The following is a 25,985-nucleotide window of genomic DNA, read 5'->3' as shown; positions in this document are numbered from 1 at the left end:
TCTAAAATGATGATATGAAATTCCTAATGTCGAGCTTCTAAGGCTGAAAATCATTCTTACTTCTCCAAACATGAAACAGAACAATCCCCTCACAAGGAACTCAACCACTCCAAAATGAAGGAATATCTTGATTAACACATTCTCAATATGGACCATGCTTCTGATGTACCTCCCTATAACTCCTAGCACTAGAGTTTCCTTTCTAACAAGTCGACGCTTTCAATTACATGAATGAGGCATATCCTATACACTGGCAAGCTATCTTCCATCGATACGCCCAACTCACACTCTTAGATTGTTCCATTTTGCACCTAGTACCGAACCGTACCCAGTTTTACCCTCATTAATTAATTAATGACCAACCAAACTAAACCATTCTAAACACACATCTACTACTAGTTGTATACTCATATAACATTCCTTTAGCTCATGGCAGCTCGCCAGCCATACCATCATCCCAAATGGGTCTGTTTGGCTCACAACCAACTCCCCAAGGATCATATTAAAATCCCTACAGAAAGACTGAGATGCAAAATACTGACTTGCACCCGAGTCAAAAAGCACCATATCAGGAAATGAATTCAATAAGAACTTACCTATTAGGAACATAAACCTATGGATAAAAAAAATTAACTTGATTGAATTATGAATGAATACGTAGTAGTAACGACATCAGATGCTTCCCTAGCGTCCTCTATAGTTAGCTAGAACAAACGACCGCTGGCCTTTGGGGCCTCAACCCTCCCCTACGACTATCAGTGATCCGAAGAGTAGTTGGATTCAGTGCCTTGATGGTCCTAGAAGCAAGCAATGCACAATAGGCCTTCACATGGCTAACCTAATCACAATGATAAAATAATTGAGTGCCCTATTATGGGGGTTGTTGTTGTTGATGATGTTAGCAATCTATGGAAAAAATGGTCCTCCTTGCCATATTTGTGGCACCCGGTCGCTGATCGAAATACACCATCATATACCTTCGCACACGTACCATAAGTGAGACATCTTTATCTCTGAATCGGTAATCAACAGGCTTGAACTGCTTAGCTGGTGACTGAATCTGAATTGGGGCCTACCTCTTCTCTTTCTCTTACAACTCAGTCTCAATCTCTCTCCTTCAGTTAAAGGACTAAAACTTTGAGAGGGAATGATACTATTGAGTCAACAAAAACTCCTGAATCTCAGTCTTCAGCATACTCATGTATCGTGACATATGAACCTGGTCAGAAGCAGCATACTTAGGTCATGAGAGGGCTCTCTTAGTAAACATCTTGGTGATCTCTATTACCGATTCAGTCATCTGCGTCAATGACATATAGTCTTGGGCTAACTTCTCTCTCTCTCTCTCTCTCTCTCTCTTTCTCTTTCTTTCTTTCTTTTTTCTTTCTCTCTCTATCTATCTATCTCTCTCCTTACCAGTGGAACATACATTGTACGAAACATCTCCGTTAACTGCTTCAATGTCAATGTGGTTTTCTCCACTGGAGAATAAGCACTGGTCACCAACTTCCACCAATCTTTTGTTCCCATGTGAAGAAGGTTCAATGAGAACTTCACCTTCTAGTTCTCTGGAATTGAACATGTGTAAAAACACACCTCAATAGCAAATATACATCTTATAGAAATAATCAAGTATTGATGCATTGTGCTTAAATTTTGGATGAAATAAAGGTGGTAACAAGATCAAACATCCAAAAGATTGAATTATATATATATATATATATATATATATATATATAGAGAGAGAGAGAGGAAGGATCATTTGAGAACCTATAGTTTCCCAAGAACCCGAGAACCAAACAATGATCGTTAGATCAAATTAATAGAGGGTCAAAATGATCTGTGGCATTTTTGTAAAAGCTTGGAAATAAAAAAACATGGGGGTATCTTATTTCAATTTGTCGGAGGTCATTTTATGGATATGTAACTTAGATATGATCCCGTCAAGCACTTTCCTTATACTATTTCTATATCTGTTCATCATCAAATCTTTCTCCATATCACATTCTTCATTAACAATCAACGACGACTGCCTCCTCTATCATTCGTTGTCGATTGCCTCCCCCTCCCTTCACCAGCCACCTATCCCTCTATCGAGCGCCATACTCCTTGGTCTCACGTTCTTCATAAAAAACTCCACTGAAGATGATTTGATTTTGAAGCGGTTTGTCTGCCATTATTTCACATCCGTTCTCCCTTGTTTCTCTATCATCATTGGACTACTCCACTATGATCGAGATCTCTCTTCTTCCTCTATCGTTGCACCATCGTCACTAGATATGTTTCTCCTACATATTGATATGAGTTGGTAAACGCCTTCATATCTATATTGGTTTCTGATTTTTTGATTCAATCATGTTGCTTTGATTTGACCTACTGCCTTTACTTTCTTCATATTGTAAGTCCACTAGATGAAACCAACACCTACATAAAAGGAGAAATAGAAGTATTAGGGAATTTTTTGATGATCGGTAGAATATTGGATTGTTCTTCCTCTTGAAAATTCTATTTTTTGTAACTACTTGTTAGATAACAGAAGGAGAAAAGGATAAGTGTTGTTTATTTATTCTCATATTGGTAACTACCATTACTTGTTTCTTATTTTTTTTTCTCTAATCTTAAATACCCCATCACTTTTAAACATTAAAATAATGTTTTATATTTGCTTCATATGTGTTGATTTGAATTTCATAGTTGAATTCAGAGCAAAAGAAGCAGAAACTTTCTAAAATAATAATTGTATTTGAACAAGCTGAAGCTTTGTTATCATATTTACATGTTATTGGCTTATTATCGTGAAAATAGTTTCTGAAATATTTATCTAGATACTTTCTATTCATATTTAGGGTTCGTATTTTGGGGAGACCTACATGACAACAAAGATGATCACATGAATATTCCTTCAACTATTAAGGCGTTATGACAAAAATACTAAAAATTACACATTTTTGTTTGACCTCTAGGTTAAGTTGTAATGACCTTATTGCTTCAAAAAAATTGTTTGAGATTTTTACTTTTGAATATTGTATTAGTTCCCTTCACCTTGATGGATTTTAAACCGCTTGGATTTAGAAAATATCTTTTGTTTGTTTTTAGCACACAACGTGTTTGTTGAAATGCTTCAAAGGATGTTTTCACCCTTTACCTTTATTAATTGTGCTTCTGTATTGGTAAATTCATCCCATTGACTATGGTTTTTGTGACCTGCTACCTGAGGATATTTCCAAACCAAATGATTGGCAAGATTTTGCTGACTAGCTAATCACTAAAGATGATGCTACAACACCAAATTAGGGAAATATTTATTAACTATCAGAAGTTAACCTGGAAATCCACATTTACTTTCTATGTTAGGTCATGCTTTATGGCGTAAGTAAAGAAGAAGTGGCTTGTAAGATAGTTTAGTAAGATTAAATATATAGCTTAATGTTTGATTTTGGAATCTGATTCTTTTGGCACAAAAGCTAAATGTAAAAAAACATTGATTGCTTTTGTATAACTTTACCTCAATGTTTGATTTGTTCATTTGTTCTTAATAGGAACTAGTGAAACACAAGATGGAAATAGCACACCAAAAAGAAAGAAGGGAAGACCACAAAACATATAATTTCAAATGCAAAATGGTACATTAGAAGGTGTGATTAAACTTGTTAGTCTCTTTTCAGAGCTTTAATCATCTAGAAAACAAAAATATTTCGGATAATTTATTGGGCTTAATAGGAATGCAACTTAATCTAGTAAAGTTTATATGAGTGTTTCTTTTATACTTAACGTAGAAAGAAGTTATAATAGAGAAAATTCGGGAAAGGAGGCTTTCTGCTTTAAGTCCCAAATGTTTTATGAATTTGGCCTTATTATTGTTTCTGCTTTCCACTTTAAGTCCCAAAGGAGGCTTTCCACTTTAAGTCCCCAATATAGTCATCTTTTGGCACATATACTTTTTTCTCTAGGGTTCTACGGTTATAAATGAGAGTATTTGAATGGATTCTAAGGTGTGTATTATGATATAGCTTAAGATTTTGACTGTGCATTTGATTTTTGTTACCGGGTAGCTTTTAGGATTCATGTTTTAGAATTGTGATGTTAGCAGCCAGGAAGCATCAACTCTTGTAGCTTATTTTCCATCTCTCTTTGTAAGACTCACTTTTCTTTATGTTATTGCATTCGAAATTAAAAAATTAAGTGAATTTATTTTTCTAGATATAGAAAAATAAATGAGATATCAAATATTTTATATAGATAAATTCACCTAAAATTCTTATATATATATATATATATATATATATATATATATTCACATATCACCTAAAATTATTATTTTTACTACTAGAGCTATATGTTTGATTGCTTTGTTAAAACAATCATCCTGTTTCCCTGTTTGCTCACAGTAAGTTACTTATTTGATCATCTTTAAAAGCACTAAAGATTAGTTTATATGTAAATCACACGTGAATCACATATGAATTACATGTGATGCACATGAAAATTAGATGCTATTCATATATGAATCACATGTAAATCACGAGTGAATACATATGAATTACATGTGATTCACATATAATTCACATATGAATTACATGTGATTAACATGTAATTTACATATGAATATCACATATGAATTACATGTCATTCACATGTAAATTACATGTAATTCACAGATGAATCACATGTAAATCACGAGTGAACGCGTATGAATTACATGTGATTCACATGTAAATCACATGTAATTCACATGTGATTTACATGTAAATCACATTTAATTCACACATAACCACATGTGATTCACATGTAAATTACATGTAATTCCCATATGAATCATATATGATTCACATGTATATCACATGTAATTAACATATGAATCGCATGTGATTCATATGTAAATCACAAGTGAATTACATATGATTCACACGTAAATTTCAAGTGAATCACATATTAATTATATAATCATATGTGAATCTTACATGATATATATATATATATATATATATATATATATATATATATATATATATATTCATGAGTGTTCTTGCATTAATGATTTTTTTTTTAATTTTTATGTAGATTTGGAAGAATTTATGAAAAATATTGACGAGATAAAAAGTGATATATTGAAGAAAATATGTAAATATTCACCCGAAGACATGAAAAAGCTTTGAAATTTTGTTGCATTTTTTGTTTTGTATATCTAAATTTGTATCGAATAAAATATTTGTAAAATATAAATTAGCAATAAAAATTGAGTTTTTTTATGCTTTAGTTATGAATATTATAGTATAAGAAATATGCATATATGCACTTGAAAAGATATGTATATATACCCCTAAAATGTTGATTTTTTTTGGTATAAAAAATTATACTTTTTTTATAAACATTCCATTTTTTTACCGTTTTAAAAACATTGTAGTTTTTTTTTAAAATAAAAAAAATTATTTCAAGTTTTTTTTTTTTTTTTTTTTTTTTTTTAAATTCATGTTTTCTTAAAAATTTAAAAAATCAGCATTTTAAAAAAATGAATATTACTATTTTTATATAAAATATGAAAATTAAATTTATTATGCTAATTTTTAGATATTTTTATTAATATTTCTAAGAATACAAAAATTAAACATTAAATGAGATAGGTAAGATGATGATTATGTCCTTAATGAGTTCTCAACGAATCTCATATATATATATATATATATATATATATATATATATATATATATATATATATATATATATATATATATATATATATATATATATATATATATAATCAGTATTTTTTTTTTGAAAATATGATAAAATTAGGAGAATTACATAGACTTCACTTTTTGACTATAAACTTGTGTATTCTATTTGAAGTTGTACAATGAAAGATTTAGCTTCGTTCTAGTTTTCTTATGGAACATGTTTGAAGATTGAATTTATTGTTAATCATGTGAGTGAGTTTTTTTTTTTTTTTTTTTTTTTTTTTGGGGGGGGGGGGGGGGGGATTCCAGAACTCTAAAGTATGTTGCAATCATATATGTATCAAATTTTATGATACTAAAAAAATGAATATTGTGATTAGTGTTATTCTAAACTATAGCAATAGCTAATATGAGCCTATTTGTTAGATTCATTGGACAGTGGACAAAAGAAAAAAAAACTTGTATTAATGATTGTAATTTACACTTAGCAACAAAAATTATTGTAATTATGTAAAGCTAATTGAATGGAAAACATTGTTGTTATCATTCGGGTATAAGCTAGAATATCTTATGATGGAAACAAGGGACATGTAGCATATTGCTTCGTAATAGAAGGATATTGTACACAATACTTTTACTCTATTGGACCTCTTCTATATATCGTTTTTGTTTTTTTTTTCCCTTCCAACCCGCCTCGATTTCCAGACGTATCACCCCCACCATTACAATCCATTCAGATGCATTGTCTTCCTCTCGACGCTTCCCACTGACGGGCGATAACCATCCATCTCTCTCTAAACTTCCGCTCCAAATTGACCTTATACCTTTTCTAAAGATCGATTTTGGGTACCCGTCGTTTCCCTTTTATCGACCAGAACTTCACAAATTGAACGTTTCGGGATTCAGGTAGTTTTAAACCCTCAAAATTTCTGATTCCATGGTTTCTCGAATTCAATTTTCTGATTAATCTTGGTTATCGACATGCCCTCCTTATTGTGTAGTACGATGCTACCCGGTGAGGAGTTAAGGAAATAAAAGGATTGTTGTCAGCGACTCCTAACGATTCCTCCTTGATTTCACCTAATCTGAAACTCTTCGTTGCCTTCTGATGTTATGTTCCCTCTCGCCTCCCTTCCTATTTCATTAGGGCTCGGATTCCTCTGTTAACCAGGTAAGAACATTTTCAGATTATGTAAAATTTTCAATTTCAAGGTTAGGATTCGAATTTAAGGGCTTAATTTTCGATTTCCACTTTTACAATAATTCGCAGAAGAATTTGCATGGTCTAAGGTTCTCAAATCAGACTCTGTTCTTACTTCTTACATAACAATATCCTTCTTAGTGGAATAACCTAGACAGTTATATCGCATCTTTCAAAATTCATTTAAATAGAAAGATTACCATAAGTGCAGCTAATGATTTTGAACTGGGAAGCATGATTTATAAAGTCCTACAAAAGGTAATCTTAATTTTTTTATTAAGTAACTTTAATTCTGAACGTCCCTCAAGAAATCAACAGACTAAGGTGCAGGATTAACTATCATGCTCTCAAGTTTCTTCCAGAGATTGATGATATGGATGAACGACTGGTGGCAATTATGAAAAATTTAACAGGGAGTCCAAATCCTTTTATGTAAGTTTTAATTTTACAAAGTTATTTGATTTCTTAGTTTTCATCGGTTTCAAAAGTTGCAAGAATGAATATGTTTTTAACTGAACATGCCTCTTCATCTTAGATTTGAGAAGGGGTGATAGAGCTTTCATTTTGTGGCTTTGTGGAGATAAGGGCAGAGAAGCTTTGATGGGATTATACAGATTAAAGGAATGACTTGTGCGATTTAAGGTTAGATGTTATAAACTAATGTTTTTTTATTGGTAATATTGGAAAGAAACTATTCATCTGTATTTTGGAAAGGCCAAACACACATAAATGAAAAAAGTGGGGAGGGTGTAAACAATATATCTAGTAAAGAGACTAAAACAATTAAGGCTTCAAGGATTCTTAAGGAATTATGTGATAAAGATCTCATTCAGCAACATGTTGGATAGGTATGATTTTAAACAATCAATTCCTCTTTTCTTTTTGAATTAAAGTTTACATTTTTTTTCCCTGGTGTTGGGATACATAACAATATTAACAATATATGTTGATAAACTTATATATAAAGTTTTAAAGCATGCTAATATTATTGAAGATTTTTGATGTAGGTCAAGTATTTTGATACTTTTGAATAACTTAGAAGAGTCAAGTAGTTTGATAATTTTAAATAAATCTGATAATTTAATATTAATACTTTGGGATATATTTAATAAACATATAATTTGTTTATACCGTTAACTAGAATTGATAAAGAAAAAAGTATGTTACTACTTTTTCATGGTATTCGTGAAAGTTATAGTATAATTAATGTTACTTTTGATGCTATTTATATGTCATATTGTTCACAATTATGTGAAAGTTTTATGATTTATAACATCATTCATGGAATAACATATTGTGGTATTGAAATTTAATAAAATAAAAGTCATGGTAATGCATATATTGGAATGTGACTTACATATTGTTTTTGTATGAAGTCAAGAAATTAAGATAACTAGTAGGATGATACCTCATGTGACACAGTATATGTATCCACCCTCCGTTGGGTTAAGGCCAATCGTAGTATCTTAACGTGATAGGCCCATTAGGATGTGTTCGATGCATGATGGGCCCAATAGTATACAATCTAGTCGAGATAGGAATAATAAATATATTTCCCATATATGTACCTAAATGGGAAATTCTTGATATTTGTTTCATAAAACTATGTGCTTGAATCATATATTACATACTGGCATGAATTATGATAATTGTTAGTAATGCATGTCAAGTTTTGAAAGTTGATTTATTGTGAGGATACACTATTTCAGTTTTTGAAGTATTTGGTAAATACATTTTCAAAAGTAAAAGATGTTCAACAATGGTTAACATCTGTTTTTGAATGATATGCTTTGATAGAAATTATTCTGCAAGAGAAAACAACTTTAAAGGGAATTTATTTAAAGTCCATATTGGAAAATAAATATTTTGAAGCACTAAACATTCTTGTGTCTAAACCTCATGTAGCGTATCATATATTTGTGTCTTATGTATTTTGTTTTTAATGCCATCTATTCCTCGTTTAGGTGCCCAAAATTAAATGACCTTAGTCCTAGTATATGGAGTTCTATGTTTAGTTTGAAGACAAATTTTGATAACGGATGGAGTGATACTCATGTACACGACTACATATTTTTAAAGTTAGATTTTTGTAATTGTAATATTCTTCACTATGGTTGTTTGATATGGAATTATAACCCCTTTCGTGGACCTAATCTGCAATTTTTTTTTGTTATGACCAAATGTTGTCCTAAAGACATTATTGCATATGTTGTCTCTATTTTATGGTTTTTAAATATATAAAAATGAGGTATTACAAAGCATATCCTCCAAATTTGTACCCCTATTCTTGATATTGTCATTTGACCCATATATCTTGTTAGCTGCGAACTCGTTCTTCTAATGACCAATTCCACGACAATTGTGACCAAAACCGCATGAGTTGGATTTTATATTTTGAGACTTTGAAGATTTGTTCTCATGTTTGCGTTGGCCTATCTTCTAAATTGAAATCTGCAACCCCACCGGTTGAGACTCTAGAACTATCCTAGATACCATAAGCCTAAGCTCCCTAGATTGCAAACTTAACCCAACTTGTCTAAGTTTATTTTATCCCAACCTAACAAAAATAACTAACAAATGTTTCATACAATGCCAATATAGAAACCAAAAGAATTCATGTCACATGATATTGACTTTGACATTTCTATGTCCAATATTGAATTTTGCTCATATAGATATAGAAAATGACCATTGTCTCGATAACAGCTTGTTTGTTAAAGATTTCAGCATATCTGATGACTTGAGCCTTCACTATAAACCCAACACACTCGCTTTATCAATAACCTCACAAAGAACCTAGTCTGAAAGTGACAACAATAACTTAGAATGGGCATTCTCGTCTTTTTTATTAAAAAAATGTCTCATCTAGACTTGTGGGCCTCTCTCCAAAAATTTTAAACCAAATTCCTTATTTTTCTCAACAATTATTGCATCTTGGTTTCCATAAACTAAATCTATTTTTTCAATGAACCCTTAAAGAATAATACCCCCTTACACACTCACAAGACAATGCCACAGCCCCTTTTTTGTTCCTTGAAAACAAATGTGATCTCATTGATGACTTTCATGAAACAGCTTGCATTCAATAATAAAAAGTACCTCATCAACACAAAAATATATGTAGATCGATGGATCCCAATTTTAATTCAAACACCCAAAATTAATGGGAAATTCGAAAAAAATAATATCTAATTGAACTTCCCTTAACAAAAGGCACCTTAATGTTGTGATATTAGCATTTGAAAAATATTTTGTGGCCTTGATCTTGATTGACTATCCCACTTGATAACACAATTTGGACCGTCACCCAACAGTTGATTTCCACCCTTTAATGAATTCCTCAAAAACCCTATGTAATGTTATGTTCTTATGCCAAACACTCCTCTACGATATTGTTAAGTAACTGTTTCTGGAAGAAGATTATTAAAAATATACTTCAAAACTTTCCTAAAATTTGTTCTATTAAATGTATTTAAACAAGAAGATGGAACCACATGTAAAAAGTAATACGGAAAAAAGTTACAACGAAATAAAATAAATATCACTAATATGGGGACATAAACTAAATGAATTTTGATATCTTTACTTTATTTGCACATGTAACCCTTAGACTTATTTTTAAGTCACCAAAACTCCTTACATTTTTAATGATATAATTTTTGTAGACCACGTGACTGACTAGGTGTGTAATTTAGGTAATAGGCATTGTCAATTACTCAAATTTTATATATTGAAATTTGTCAACCTGCTGAATTTAGATTCGTGCCTATAAAGGGAATGCATTTACTTGAAATCATAAGAAATCATGACCTTTTTGTGAAATTAAACACTTTTGAGATATCTACTTATGATCTAATTTGCAATTGTGTTAATTGAATCACATAACCATGTCGAACATCTTGATTGTCATTGTCGAATCAAGTGACTAATATCATATGGAGAAGCATCATTGGGTGAGACCGAATAAAATGATGTTGTTGCAATGATAGTGTTAGCAATTTCTGTAGGATGGAAACCATCATAGTAAATTGACAATGCTCGAACAGGGCATATATGTGTGTTTTTAATACATTGTCCATCTGCCCTCACTTCACAACAAGGACCATTAGACAACCCCAAACCTGAAAATATTTAGTTATTAGAAAATTATGTCTTTTAATTGTTAATTTGTACTCTAAAATTTATCACTCAAGAAATTAGATATACATATTGTTACCTGGTTGTTGTAGTGCAATGCTTGTAAGGTTGATGAATATGAACTTTGCATCCGGGTTGTTTAAGTTTAGCTTGTCAACAAGAGACCTAAGATTGCCATTAAATTGTTTCACTGCATCGTTTATTGCCTCAACACATGATTCTCCATCAATGCCAAAGTTGGATATCTCAGCTGGAGTGCAACCAATTGGACCAAGGCCAAAAACAACAATCTTTCGACCTCCCAAATCGTACAAAGTCTACCATATGTCATAACAAGGGGGTTTCAAATGAGAAAGCAAGTTATTTGCATAGAAAAATAGTATTGTATTATATAAAATAAACACAACCCGAAAAAAAGTATAAAAACATGTACCTTTAGTTGTTATAGAATATTGTCGCACGAGCACTTTTGCGTACTTGACTGTGGTATATATATGGCTGGTGGTGTAATAAGTTGGCTGTAAGTAGTTGTTAATGTAATCATTACTTCCAATATTCACTAAATAAATGCACTTGTGTAGGTATCCATTGGTGAACGTCTTGTTTTGTTGCAATTTAAAAATTCGTGACACCGTAGTGCAGTGATTATGTAGTTGCATGTCCAAGCTTATTCGACCACCCTGTGGAAAATTTAAACACGAAAGATTTAATATCATGTCACAATTGGCGATTTTTGGGTTTAACAGATATCATTTTATTAAAATGGTGCATGTCGGATTACGAGATGACTTCCAGTTTCGTCTCTAATGCCAGCTGCACCACTAGCGTAGTTTACACCTTTACTGATTTGTTGATCAGTTACAGTGGAATATGTAGGAATATATTCATCAAAATTTAGTAGTTCACCTGCAATTAAGTAAACATAATTTGGTTAACAGACGTTGGAAACATAATTTGATTAATAGATTTTCCATTAGGGTGTAGCGATGGAAATTTGCGAGATCAGATCAAATGGCATAACTAATTTATCTATTTGCAATGGCTCTAAACAGTCAAACAACAAAAATATACCAAAAAGGGATTTCCTGCTTTAGTGTCAAAAAAAAATTCCTTTTCATATTTCTATAGAAGTTTCATAGTAGAATATATTTTCTTAAAAAATTATTTTTCTTAAACCTCACAGTGCCCTAAGCTCTTCTTTTTTATGTTGCTCTAGAGTTTCATTTAAGAAGAGAAAGGAAAGGAAGCACGATGATTGTTAAAAAATCATTGCTCCTGAGTTTAATAATTTGAAAGAAAAAGGAAAGGAAAATTTATACTAACTTATCTTATAAATTGTCCTCCCAAATCCGGAGGAATTAAAGAGAAACGAAAGCAGAATCATCAATTTTTTTTTTCTTTAGCGAACCCAGGAGCGGAGTGTTAAAGTGGGGATGGCCTTTGCTCATGACTCTAATTCCTTATGGGTTAAAGCGGTTAAAACTATTATTGGCTTGAGTCGTCAATTTGAAGTGTCCGGTCTTAGAGGATCTTATTTGTGGCTCGTGGATCAACATTTCACCTGCTTGTAGTCATCTAGCTTTCAAATGTACCAATTTATCCTCTCTTTGTTCCAAAAGGCGTGTAATGGTTGATTGACTACTTTTTAGACAATCTTTAGTATGGTTACTTTCGTTTTAAACACCGATCCCTATATTATTTGGACTAGAAAACAATAGAAGTTCCCTGGTTATTTATTGATGTTCACTTGACTATTGGCCATGATCTTTGTTATACATACAAAGGAAGGGAGAAAGGAAATCATTGGTAGAAGTTGAAGGGTATTTTACAATATTTTCTGGTAGTTGGCCACAACGGCAAATGATTATGGCAGCATGGATTTGTTAAAATTAGGGAATAATAATAATAATAATAATAATAATAATAATAATAATATATATATATATATATATATATATATATATATATATATATATATATATATATATATTACTTGGATAGATTCAAAGATCGTGTTTTGTAACACTTTTTGAAATCTGTAATTCGCTCCTATTGTCTAGGGTATGCAAATTCAGAAATTGGATAATCCAAGAACAAAACCAATTGCAATTACAGGCTAATTCAAATTGTGACACATAAAATACCTTTGCTTGATTTGTTCTCGAGACAATGAGAAAATATGATGAATAGATTTCGAGTATATGACAATTTAACCGTGTTCCTGGAACATTGAAATCTTATTTATATATGAAGGAGAAGTTGTTTAAATAGGTTAAACCAAAAGTGGCACCAAAATATGGTAGCTATTGGACATAACCGCCAAGGGCTCTTCCCCATTGACCGCGCTAGGGGCGCTGCTATAATGATATCAGATCCTTATATAAGATATAATGAGTTGAGTCTTATATACTTTAAATATAAGATCGGTTATATATGCTATAATGTTCACTTATTCTAGTTTTTCAAATGCTGGGAGCATTATGGGAAAAAAGGACTAGAATTTTGTAGGACTAAAGTTGCTAAATAACTATCAATAACATTCTAAGGTTATACCAAAAGACTAGTTTCGTGTGGACACATGGAAGTGTGATATTACTTTGGATGGACCATTGTGACATGATTCTGGATTGAGATGGTTCTCAATCAGAATTGATGGTCATATGAAAATATGGAAATGTATCAATAATGGGAGATAATTGAAAAATCTACATGTAAGTTGGAAAATTTAATGCAAAGAGTGGTGTTCAAGGAATATACCTTAAATTAGAAATTACCATGGAACTGTTTCAAATAATAAAGTTCTAACGGGATATTCTGTAATATCAAAGACTTAGTCTGTGAGACTTTGGAATGTTGATAGCATAGGGATTAATACATGTTAAGTTGGAATTCCATCACGTCATGGATAGTGATAAAATTCTTGGAACTGTGAAATGCGCATCATTGGAATATGTCCAATTGATTTGTTCACAAAGGAAGAACCACATAAAGGAATAGTATGAATGTTCAAAACATGGCATGAATGATGCTAAATTCAAGTGGTTAGCTGATTACTCGATACATTATACAATAAATAAAGTTGTAATTATTATAGTGATTAGATAATGGAGATTACTTATATTTAATAGATTTGAGACCATAGTTAATTAGTTTATTATTGTGTTTCATTTTACATGTATTACTTCCTGAATAATTTGATTAATCGAAACTCCACAGTTGCTCATAATTTAAGAAGTAAGTAGTGAATGAAGACTATCATGATTAGGATTGTAGATTGTCTAAGGAGTTTAGACATAGCAATTATGTTGCTACAACATTCATGAGTACTTGGAAAATGGAGAATTAAGTATTAGATAAACCCTCGCTTAGAGAATTACTTCGTGGGTTATATCACAAGTTACTCTGAGACGATAATATCTTATATTCTTATAATGAAGATATATGGATTGTAATTTACAGGTTAATTAGTTGTACATTGGTATTATGAAAACACATCAGTAAATTGATGTTATAAACGTAGTGTCATGTGCGATTTGGTGAGTTAAAGATACAAGCATATGAGTCAAAGTTTATTAATTCCTTTTACCTTAACAAGAAAAGCGGTATCTTTCGGCCCCTCGGTGATTTGGTGTTAAATTATAGTGTTGGGCCCAGCCATGACTAAATTGATGTATTCAATTAGAAGTCTGATGACGTCATCATAAATCAGGAAATTGGGAAATTTTTTTTTGGCTTATGAGATGATCAGATTAGAGTTCGACAGTTGCTTTGGAAAACACCATTTGTTGTTTAATTAAAAGTTATACATGTAATTTGGTTTTAGACATATCCATGTGGGAGACTATTGGATTAGGTGTCTAAGCCAATAACTAAATTAGTATAATCTTGAATTATTATCAAAGTTCCTTTCGGATACCCTCACACCTACTAATTAACAAGAATGTTTTTTTTAGAGATAAACTGATTTATTAATTTATTATATGGTTAATAAATTAATTAGAAATCAAAATAAATAAATTAGTAATATATTATGAGAATCATATGTTAATTAGAAATAATATTGTTTAATTAAAAATTAATCATAAATTAATTGGAATTAATTTTAGGATTAATTTGATTAATTAAAAGTGGAGGTCTAAAGGTGACAATGTTTAAAAGTTAAACATTGACCAGTTCTAGAACCTCCCATAGGGGGGGGGGGGGGGGGGGGGGCGTTTCTAGAGGAGTTTTAGAGGATTTATACATCTTTCATTCGGCTCTAAGGAAACTTGGATGGTTTAGGGGGAAAGCAAAAGGATTAGGATTATCTAAAAGGAACATGCGTTATCCTTATCCTCTCTATCACCTATATAAACCCTTTGAGTTATGATTTTCGAAATTCACTTCTTTATAAAGAGAAAATCTAAAAAGTTCCTTCTTCCTCCTCTCTCCTCTTAAGCTTCCAACTTACTAGGGTTTCCGTGTGAGCCATTAGAGGCATGAGACTGTTGGTGCTTTCTTTTTGAAGACCAGCACACAAGGAATATTAGTTTATTTGCTATAATAAACTAAAATTATGATTTTCTTATAACCCATTTGCTATTTTGAAAATAACAATGTGCTTTTGGGTTCTTGGTATTCAGTTGTTGTTTGCAAATCATAGTGAGAGCATAAATCCTTTAGGGTGCATGTGAACTTAGGGATTATGTTTTTCTACCAAAATAAGATTTTTTGTAATAAATAAAAAACCGATCATTGGTATTAGATCCATTGTTATCATTGATCTTCCAAAAAGTTGAATAGATCAAAATTAGGGTTTATAGAAACTAAACTCTAATGAGGCAATTTTCGAAAATCCCTAAGGTTCTTGAAACCCTAGCCTCCACCCTATATTTTTTAAATTTTCAAGAGTTTTTGAACCCCTAGCCCGTTTTGCCTAACTTTCAAAATTTTGCAAGGGTTTTAGGGTTTACCTTGTTCCCTTATTTTTTATTTTAAAATCTTTAAAACTTGAACAATTAAAACCTAATAAACCCTAGGCTATTTTCAAACATTAGAAGGTTAAGATAAGGATTATATTTGAATTGTTTTATTAATTATTTAATTGTAAATAATTATTTAATCCATAATGATTCAATGAATTTAATGAATTTTTTAATTAAAAGATAAAGATTAAATCCAAATTGATTTATTTTTAAATTAAATTATTTTTATATTAATTTCAAAAATTTAAATTTAAACCTAGTATTTTAGAAAAAAAAAATTTAAATACACCTTCTACGATATATAATTAAAAGATTAATTTATTATATGTATAAGATAAGTCAGTCAAATCGCTGGTACACCTCATTCACAAAGCCATACTATAAGGAGAGTTTAAGGAAGCGGCCTATAAAACGACCGTCATTGGGTATTCACTCTTACCCACCGCTCTATTGTATGGTGGAAGGTCGTTAGCTGAATGGATTTGATAGGACATAATCTCATTAATAAGTATAATGATATAAACTAATTAAACCATTTTTAAAATCCCACTCTTAGTTACTTTAGAAAAAATGTTAAAAGTTTGTTAATCCTTAAAAACGCACATCGTACTGTATATGTCGTTAGTAGAGCGTGTATGGTTAACATGCACACTAATAGGGACTATAAACAGATATGATAGGCATGAAATTATCATTGTTGATGCAGCGTGTGTGGTTAACCGACACACAAATATGAGATGATAAATGACATCGAGGTTGTAAGGAGGGTTTGCATGGTTATTCATATCCCATTTGTGATCATCGGCATCCCAGTCACAAAAGTGAGAGCATAATCTGAGATTAAACATGTCATTGATAAAATTCAATGGATCTAAAAAGTACTAGGAGTTTCATAAGATTGAAATCGTTAAAAGCCTTACATACCTAAAATAGATTTGAATTTGATTATGACATCCCTCTTCAAAGATCGAATCGAAAATATGGTCCTACACTTAATTAAAATTTGGGTTAACAATTAAGGATTAAAATCAACCAACTTGAATTTTCTTTTCTACTAATTTTAGATGACTTATGAAGACAGAAATGGTCTTCCTCGTTCTTTTGGAAATGGTTTTCCTCTTCGTTCTGAATATGATTTTTCAAATTCTGATCAAGGTGAAAATGTTTTCCTTTCTTAGAGAATTGGTGGAACTGGACATCATGCTTCTTAACTCTTCCGCCTCCTCCTCCTGTAACTCTCCCAATGTCACGTTTTGTCAAGTTGAAATATATGAAACAACTCAAGCCCTATTAGCATCTAGACATCAAGATGGAAATTTTGTGTGCATGTGTGTGTAAGTGTGCATGTTCTACAAATGAAATCGTACATTGACAAGTTACATAGAATTGGTTTTATTTTACCAAGGGATCAAGCCATTGATTTGATTCTACTCTTGCTTCCTAATTCATATGGTCAGTTTGTTGAAAACTTCCATATAAGGAATCTTAATGTGACCCTAATTGATATAACCCAAATGTTAATAGTTGTTAAAGTAGAAATGCTTAAGAGCATATGTGAAGCAGAGTTGCTTATAGGGTCTAATTCCAAAGTTTACATGGAGATTGGTGATGATGAAATTGGTGTTTCAGAAAAGATTTCTCTTCCCATTGGAAAGGGATCAGCCAAGGCCAAATAGTTTGATGGTATGGTAAAGAGAAAGGTTCGTTCTGCGATCATCCTATGTGTTGAGTCCAAAGATTCCATTTTATTTTACTACCAATTGAGGGGACATTAGTTGTAAAGCTGCCCAGAGTACCTGAAAGATCTCAAAGATGGCAAAGTTAATTTGAATTACTATACTTTAGGTACATCCATTGTCTAACTCCATTATTTTTCTAAGTTCGTATTCATAGACTCTTAACACATTATGTGATGCTCACATTTGATGTTATTGCACGATTTAAGAGAAAGAAGGAAGTTTAAGCAGAGTGAGCTAAATCTGATTGTGGGAAATGGACTTTAGTCACATGGTTCGACGATCGAAATTTGGAGCTACTATTAAGCAGATAGGATAATTTAATATACTGTTATCACTCTTAGGAAATGTCTAGAAACATAGTTTTTCATTTTATTCGTTGTAAGGACAAGTTCCAAATTTTCATTTATTTTAAATAAAAGTGAAATTTTGGTTGATGTGGTTGTATTATTTATTAATTATGGATCTGATTTTTATGACATCGCATGTGGTATTGTCATAATTGACCAAGTGAACAGAAATCTCATCACCAATTGGACATATACTTGGTATTGTACAAGTCACATTGTATAGTCTATGAGAATCTTGTTCATTGGAAATTTATAACTAATTCATTGATCAGATGTTTATGTGAGTCAAGTGAATGGATCTAGTACATGTTGATATGGACTAGTCAGATCCACCATAAAGGATGATAACTCTATTTGTCATGATTTTTGATGTTTTAGTAAATATGGTTGTGTTTATAAGATTAAGCATGTCTTTGATAATTTGAAAACATTCAAAGAGTAGCAGAACGAATAAGAAGAATCTATTACGCAGAAAGATAAAAGATTCTCCAATTTGATAAGAAAGGATAATGCTTTAGTATCGTGTTTCATGATCATCTTAATAAGTGTGAAATTGTATCACAATTAATTCCTCGAAGAACATCTTAGTGCAATTGTATGACTAAGAAGAGGAATCACACATTTTTGGAAATGATTCAATCATAGATGAGTCATACTTCATTCCAATCAAGTGCTAGAGCCATGATCTAGTAACTATGAATCATATATTGAGAGTCTTATCAAACTAAGAAGGTTCAAAACACCTCGAAATATGTGAGGTAAAATGTTTTCTTGTTATGGCACATATAGGATTGGAGTTGTGATGTTCTCTTTAATTGAGAAACAAGAGATAAACCAAGACCTATTCTATGAAGTCTTTTCTTTTCGAGAATCCACACAAACTTTTGAATATTTGTTTTAACTCATCAAGGAATGTTCCTTGAGATAAAACTCATACGTCAAGAAGTTAGTGGGAATCACAAATAATCCTTTTAGTTATCACTAGCATGCGACCTATGGTTCATAACCTATCGTGACATATTCTTATTTCTGTGCACTTCTAGTTGAGTTGGCAAGCTTATGAGTTCTATGTTTTTCATTTGAATACAAAAGCAAAGTGCATTGGTTAGTGAAAGTGCATTGATTGATATGGGTGACTAGCTATTAATATGGAAGCACAGGTAGGTCCTTGAGCTACCAAAGGGAAATAAATTTATAATAACAAAGTTCATTCCATGAAGAAAAGCTAAATTTGAATTTTGTTTTGTCCTAAACCTTGCATTTTTTATTGTAGGTTGGAAATGATAGATTCACATTGTTGGGAATGTAGGCACCATAAAATCTGGTTGGAAAATGTTTCGCTCTAATTCATGAGAATGATTATGAGGAAATACTTTTGCAAGTAGATTTTAAAGTTGTGATAAAGATCAATATGGATATTGGTTGTATTAAATGCATTCTCAAAATCAAAATATGATTACAACATACCTTTTCATATTTCGAATTGTAAGGAATGGAAAGGAATTATTTAAACTTTCTAGACATATATCTACAAGTTTTGAAAGGATTTAAACACACACATAAGCTATCCAATGAAGGTGTATAAGTTGAAGTCTAGAAGGAGACTTATCGAAGCATTGTATAACAGAAATCTGTACTCTAGTAAGAAAGTCAAGAGTATTGATTTCTAGAAGTCCAGTTGATTTTTGGGTACATGTCAAACCTAGTGGGAGCATAATTGATATGCCATTATTGCATGTTGACAATATTTTTCGTAGTGAACAATGTTTCAACATTGCAAATTGAAAAGTTTGGGAATTATTTCGCTATACTAGACTTAAGGGAGAAGGCACTTGTCACACCCCAAAACCGGAACGGCGGAAACATTCTGTGGTGGATGACGTCATGTCAAGTATCACAACACATGCATTATAGTAATCAAAGTACAACAAAACATTGCATTAATAGTAATAGTTCTACAAGGTTACATTACAACAATTTAAAGTAATGCAAGTAATATAATAAATACAACGTGGTACTAAGCTATCTTCATCAACAGCTCCGGGGATGTACCTGTCTAATGCTAACCTGAGAATACAAGTTATTTGAAAAGCGAGTATCAGCATTTTTACAAATGCTGGTGAGTTCATAAGCATTTAGTGACATTTCATTCAAATAACTTAATAAAGTAACAGTTTAAGAGATTTCAGTGTATTAGAGTCCTTTCCAGAAAATCCTATATTTTCTTTAATAAAAGCAGCCTTCTACCAAGACTGGTCAGTGATGTGGGGTAAAAAGTAGTCTTCCCTAAATTGCTATCATTATCAAAATATTGAATTTGATTATTGAGGAAAGCAAACGACATCAGGGAATATTATATGCCTCAGCAGTGAGGACTGCTGAATAAGGCAAGGAACCATAGACTCCAGAAAAGTACCAATCAAACGACACGCCTGGTTCAGTCTAACAAGTTGAGACACAGACCCCAGGAGGTACCAAATGAAAGGTACAACTAGTAGGGTCTAAAACAGTGAATACAGACCGCAGACAATATCAAATGAAAGATTCGTCTAGCAAGGTCTAAAACAGTGAACATAGTGAATACCGTGAATACAGTGAATTCTGTGAATACAGTGGATACAGACCCGAGACAACATCAAATGAAAGATACGTCTTGTAAGGTCAAAACAGAGATAACAGACCCCAGATAGTATCAAATGAAAGATACGTCTTGTAAGGTCAAAACAGTGTGACTCTGAAAATGAACTACCAGCATACAGTGTAAATAGCTGGTGAAATATCGTTACCTTAAAGCCATGAATTATAAGGTAACCCGGGATACTCGTAACCATACTAACCGAAACTAGAGAACCAGACGCCCTACGAGCGTCTTGAGAATGTGACATTCGTCACCCCTTGGCTTGGTGGGCCGTGGACTGTAGCTAGCAGTCAGGGTGCGGGGGTGTCAATCCCGTATAGATCTATACACACAATGTCCGCTCTCCCTACAGGAGACTCTGGTTACCAACTAGACGACGGAGAAGGCCGTATCCTGAAGATGCATACCAAATAGTGGGTAGAGACTTCCAAATAGTGGGTAGTGTGTAAGTGTTGAACTAGAGGTAGAGACTTCCCAATAGTGGGTTTCTAATGTAAGTGTAGACTAGAAGTAGAGACTCTTAACTGAACTGACTAGAGAATTCCTATATGTCCATACTCATATACATAATATATAACTAATGAGACAAACGACCTTCGGACGGCCATCCGATCCCACCAGACCACATCTCAACGAAGAAAAGGAAATAGGGCAGACGAGCCTTCCTAAGTCTTTCACCCATTACTTATATGTACCTATATAAGCACAGACATACATCTAACTACGACTGAGTGTGTATCAAGTAGAAGTGGTCTTTATGAAGTAGAAGTGTCTAACAAGTGAAGTAGAAGCGGTCGCAAGTGAAGTAGAAGTGTCGAACAAGTATAAGCGTATCACGAAGTAGAGGCGACAATAAGTGAAGCAAAAGCATATCAAGTATAAGTGAAGTAGAGTCGATATCAAGTATAAGCGAAGTAGAATCGTATCTCTACGTAAGAGTGTGAATAAGTATAAGCGTCATCAGGTATAAGCGACTACAAGTATAAGTGAAAGCGTTACCGAGTAGGAGTATAAAATAAGTATAAGCGAAGCAGCAATATTTAACAAGTAAAAGTATACGTCGAAAAAGGGAAATCTTTAATGAAAAGCCTTTATGTACAAGGAAAATCACAAATTGTATTCTTTTGTAAAATATGTTTAAAAACCTTAGAGAATCTTTCATAAACCAACTTAGAATGAATTTGGATGAATCAGTATAAGTAAAAGTTATGAAATAAGTAAAAATCATTATAGTGTCCCACTCGGTAAAACAGTGTAAAGTGGTAAAATCTTGTGCGTGCGGGTTATCAATCACATGTGATTGATATGATAACCGGCATGTTTAACTTGTATTCCCCCCTATAAAACATTTAAAAACATTTAAAAGGTTCATTCAGGGGTATGAACTCACCTGGTGTAAGTAGGTCCGACGAAGGTGCCGTTTGGGCGTTCGGTGTCATGCAAGGACTTGAACACACACAATGACCTATTTAACATATGATAACATATGTTTATATGCAATTAGCACATTTAATACTAATTAAACAAATATACGCGCTCACAGGAGCGGAAAACACTTTGGCTAAGTGTTTGGGTGTCCCGGGTAGTGTCTAAAGGTGTGTATGACTAAGGAATGGGGCTTACTATCCAAGAATACTCCCTTAATACATAGTTTACAGCCCAGGGACTTCTCACCATGAGTTTACAGCCGTAAACTCATGGTGATGAGTTCTAGTGTGCTTAAGGCTTCAACTTGCATCATGGAATTATTGTAAGCACTTTTCCTCACAGGCATGAGTGGGTTTGAGGCTTCTAAGGGCATTTTCTATGAGTTTACGGCCAAGGAACCACTCCTAAGGGAGTTTACGGCCGTAAACTCTCATCCTTAGAGTTTTGTGAAGTTTAAAGTCCCTAATGCCTTTCTAGTGATTTCTAATGAAGTGTGATGCTATTTTGGAGGATTAAATCTATCATTTGAATGAGTTTTGGGGAGTTTACGACCTAGACAAATGCTTGGGCCGTAAAATCCTTTTAATCCTTCCATTTCTTGTGTTTAAGCCTTTAAATCCTTCCTAGTATTTTATGGTAAATGTCTAAGGCCATTTGGGGGGGGGGGCAAAAACCACACTTTTGGGCACAATTAGGGGTGTTTACGGCCTTGGTACTCACCTGGCCGTAAACTCCTTTTTCCCTTTCATTTCATTGTGTTTAATTGTGTTAAACCCAAGATACTAAGTCCCTAAATTATGTGTTAAGCCCTAGGGTGGTTTGGGAGTGTATTTGGGACATTTAAACAAGGTTTAGAGGTGTTTACGGCCTAAGCAAGTGCTTGGGCCGTAAACTCTCTTTTATGCCCCAAAATGATTGTTTTAAATGTGCAAACACTCCTAGGCTAATTTCTCTATTTATTTCCAAGCCATAAGGGACATGTTTGGGTCATTTTGGCCTTGTTTAAGGGGTTTACGGCCTAAGAAGGAGCTTAGGCCGTAAACTCCATTCTAACAGCTTCTAAGTCCAAATTTTGGGCTATAAACATGAATCAATATGTTTAGAACAAGCTAGGGTAAGCGGACTTACAATTTGGAAGCGTTTGGTTGCGGTTTTGGGGCGAAAACGGGTCTAGAGAGAGAGTATAGAGAGAGTGTAAAAAGTCTCCAATAGACTCCACTCACCCTTATATAGGGTTTTGAGTCGGGGCTCAGTGGGATTTTACCCGATACTGCCGTTAAACGGGGCTTTTGGTCGCACCCGATTTAGTGGTCGTAATAATAAAACTTGACATTTTCCAAATAAATGGAAATGTGTGTCCTGTGTTTTAATTTCCTTTTATCACGACTTAACGGCATGTTAATTGCAACCAAATGGAATGTTTAATAAATTGACGCCCTCTAATTAACGGAACTTTTATACAGTGGAATCTTCCGTTAACAGTAACGGGGAAATGTAACGGGACAACTTGGGTTGTCACATCATCCCCTCGTTAGAGGGAATTTCGTCCTGAAATTCAGGTCTAGGCAAGGAAGTAGGTATGAATGGCCAAGTAGAGGTAAGGGAGTACTTCCTATACAGTTGTCCTCGCATTCCCAAGTGAACTCAAATCTGTGTTTGCCATTCCAACAGACCTTCACGTACGGGATGCGAATTCCGTCTAGTGTAGCTAGTGGGTTCCAACTGGTATATTTATGAAGTCAGGGTCCTCAAGGCTTTCTATCAAGATGTGTGAGGCACAAAAAGTGTTATCGGGGAAATCACGTATCAAGTCTAAGAAGTGGATCGATCGAATGTGAATCTTGTGGTATATCCGAAAGTAGTAGTGGTCTGAAAAGGGTTGGACCATGTCTCCATGAGGTTTCTCGGATGGTCCTAAGCTCTCAGAAAGGGGTAGAGCTTTTTAGTACTAAGAACATAGTGTACTTCTATGGCAAGATCATCACTGGCGTGATCGCCATTCTGAAGTTCCTAACGTTCTCACTTGTACTGGATGTGTAGTCCTTCTGGTTAGTTCTTAGGAAGCTCGAGTGGTCTTCGGTTTCATGTTTTCTGTCAACTGGCTGATAGAGACTTTCTAGATTGCCATGTGGATTGCGTGACTATGGTCATCGGTTTGCTATAGAGTGTCTATCCCAAACTCGTGCAAAATGGACCTGCACTAACGATGCTTGAGATACGGAAACCCTGAGGCTCGGGGAGATATGGTTTCACTAGATGAGCGTTGGACTATCTCGGAAGGTGGTTCTACTATCTCTGCGTGAGATAATATTCGTGGAACACCTAATAGTCCAAGGGATCTCTAAGACTATGGTTTATTCTAGCGTGGAAAGTGTATGTTCCTGCATAACCCTTTGACTAACACCAGGGCTGGTGTCAAGCCTATGATCTCTTCGGGATCCGGGTCATGAGATTTAACGCAACTACTTTCACACTTGACCAAATATTCTTGGCTGCGAAGGTTATCCTGTGGTTCTCGGTATCCTAGTGTTCACTTCGGAGAATGTATTTCATTGTCTACAGGGAGACGACGATTTCCTCCATGCAAGAGGGTGGAGGATGATAGGCATTACCTGTCTATAATAGGGTGGGCAAGGTGCCTGAGTAGTTAGAGCATCTACTGCAACTACTCTTCCGAAGGTTCCGAGTTTTCTCGATCTAGGTCAAATCTAGTGGATATATGGTTTCATCACTCAGACTTTACTCGCTCAACCCGCAGTGATTCTCTTGACTCCGGCTCCTATGTTATGGAATAGGGTGAAAGTGTTTTGCGAAGAGGTTCGTGGTAGAGCTCATGCTTGGCTTAACCGCCAATACTTGATGTATGCCATCAATATACCTGATGATAGTGGTCAGCCTCATGAGTTCTATTCTCTGGGTTCACGAACCTATTGTGCGAGGTGCGAAGGGTCTTTCAGGGGATTCTTCTGAGTGTGCTATGGATGGTTGTTGTCTTCTGAAGTATCTACAGTGTCGTTCACTTCGGTGCCTATCTGACTACTAGAGGTCGGTCAAAAGTGTGCGGTATCTTCCCTTGGGTACTTCGGAAGGTTTGAGATAAGAGGGACGATTGACGGATCGCATTAGGTTTGATTATTTGTGTTAGGTTTAGGTTCGGAAGAACCTTTATTTGCCGACTTGGCTATGGAGAAAGTTCTTTTTACACAACACTAAGGATGTACACATGGTTGCACGAAGTCGAACCACGATCAATAGAGTCGTCGAAGTTGGCACACTAAGACATGATATATAATGAAAATCGATAGAGTCATGTGCCGAACAGGCACACAAGTTCTAGGCGTCTTGGGTTTCGTCCTATGTATCACTACCGCGGATACCTGGACTGATAGAGTCGACGTGGAACTATAAAGAGTTCTAAGTGTTTCCGAATAGAGTATCTTTTGATGAATGAATTCTCACAAGGCATTTCTATAATCGCCTCACATATACTAGTCATGTATATTTAAGGTGGGGAGGGCTGTTGACTGAGTGACCCCGCCCTAAATCCACAACCAAACGAGGAACAAGGAATGAGGCGGCATTCGCTCACTCTAGGTCTGTCCATCTTAAATATACATGGCCGTAACGTATATGTTTAGCCACTATAGTTTTACCTAATGAATTTTAAATTTTATAACAGTGCTGCGACTTTCGCCTTACTGAGAAGAATTTACACTTGAATTAGTCTTTTATTGTTCTTAGTTTAGTTATCCGAGATCGAGAGACGTACCAAAATCTAACGAGTTCCTTACCGCTTCTCCTTAAGCGGTAGTGTCAGGCTCCTTCTATGTCTTTGTCTTTCTCTTCGGTTGGACAG

The 25,985-nt window shown here is 33.7% G+C and overlaps 1 protein-coding gene and 1 long non-coding RNA gene across 3 annotated transcripts in view; one reads left to right on the top strand and one right to left on the bottom strand.

Moving 5' to 3' along the window:
• Positions 1 to 6,323: 6,323 nt before the first annotated feature.
• Positions 6,324 to 7,744, top strand: LOC111886790 (uncharacterized). 2 transcript variants are annotated; one of them, XR_002848547.3, is made up of 5 exons: positions 6,325 to 6,581; positions 6,677 to 6,846; positions 6,946 to 7,134; positions 7,195 to 7,308; positions 7,412 to 7,744. It is a non-coding gene; the product is annotated as an uncharacterized LOC111886790 (long non-coding RNA). The 2 variants fall into 2 exon arrangements; XR_002848546.3 differs by having other exon boundaries at positions 6,324 to 6,581; positions 6,946 to 7,308.
• A 3,038-nt stretch (positions 7,745 to 10,782) lies between these two features.
• The window catches only part of LOC111886764 (GDSL esterase/lipase At1g29670-like), a 62,190-nt gene continuing 46,987 nt past the window's right edge, over positions 10,783 to 25,985 (bottom strand). Inside the window, exons 2-5 of the mRNA XM_042901616.1 lie at positions 11,795 to 11,919; positions 11,447 to 11,693; positions 11,093 to 11,329; positions 10,783 to 10,997 (exon numbers count right to left, since the gene is read on the bottom strand). Of these exons, the coding sequence (XP_042757550.1) occupies positions 10,783 to 10,997; positions 11,093 to 11,329; positions 11,447 to 11,693; positions 11,795 to 11,919 (824 nt within the window). The remainder of the gene's footprint in view (positions 10,998 to 11,092; positions 11,330 to 11,446; positions 11,694 to 11,794; positions 11,920 to 25,985) is intronic.

This window comes from Lactuca sativa, chromosome 4, assembly GCF_002870075.4.
Source record: "Lactuca sativa cultivar Salinas chromosome 4, Lsat_Salinas_v11, whole genome shotgun sequence".
NCBI lineage: Eukaryota > Viridiplantae > Streptophyta > Magnoliopsida > Asterales > Asteraceae > Lactuca > Lactuca sativa.
Note: the sequence above shows the minus strand (reverse complement) of the source record. Positions and strands in the feature narration are given on the sequence as shown.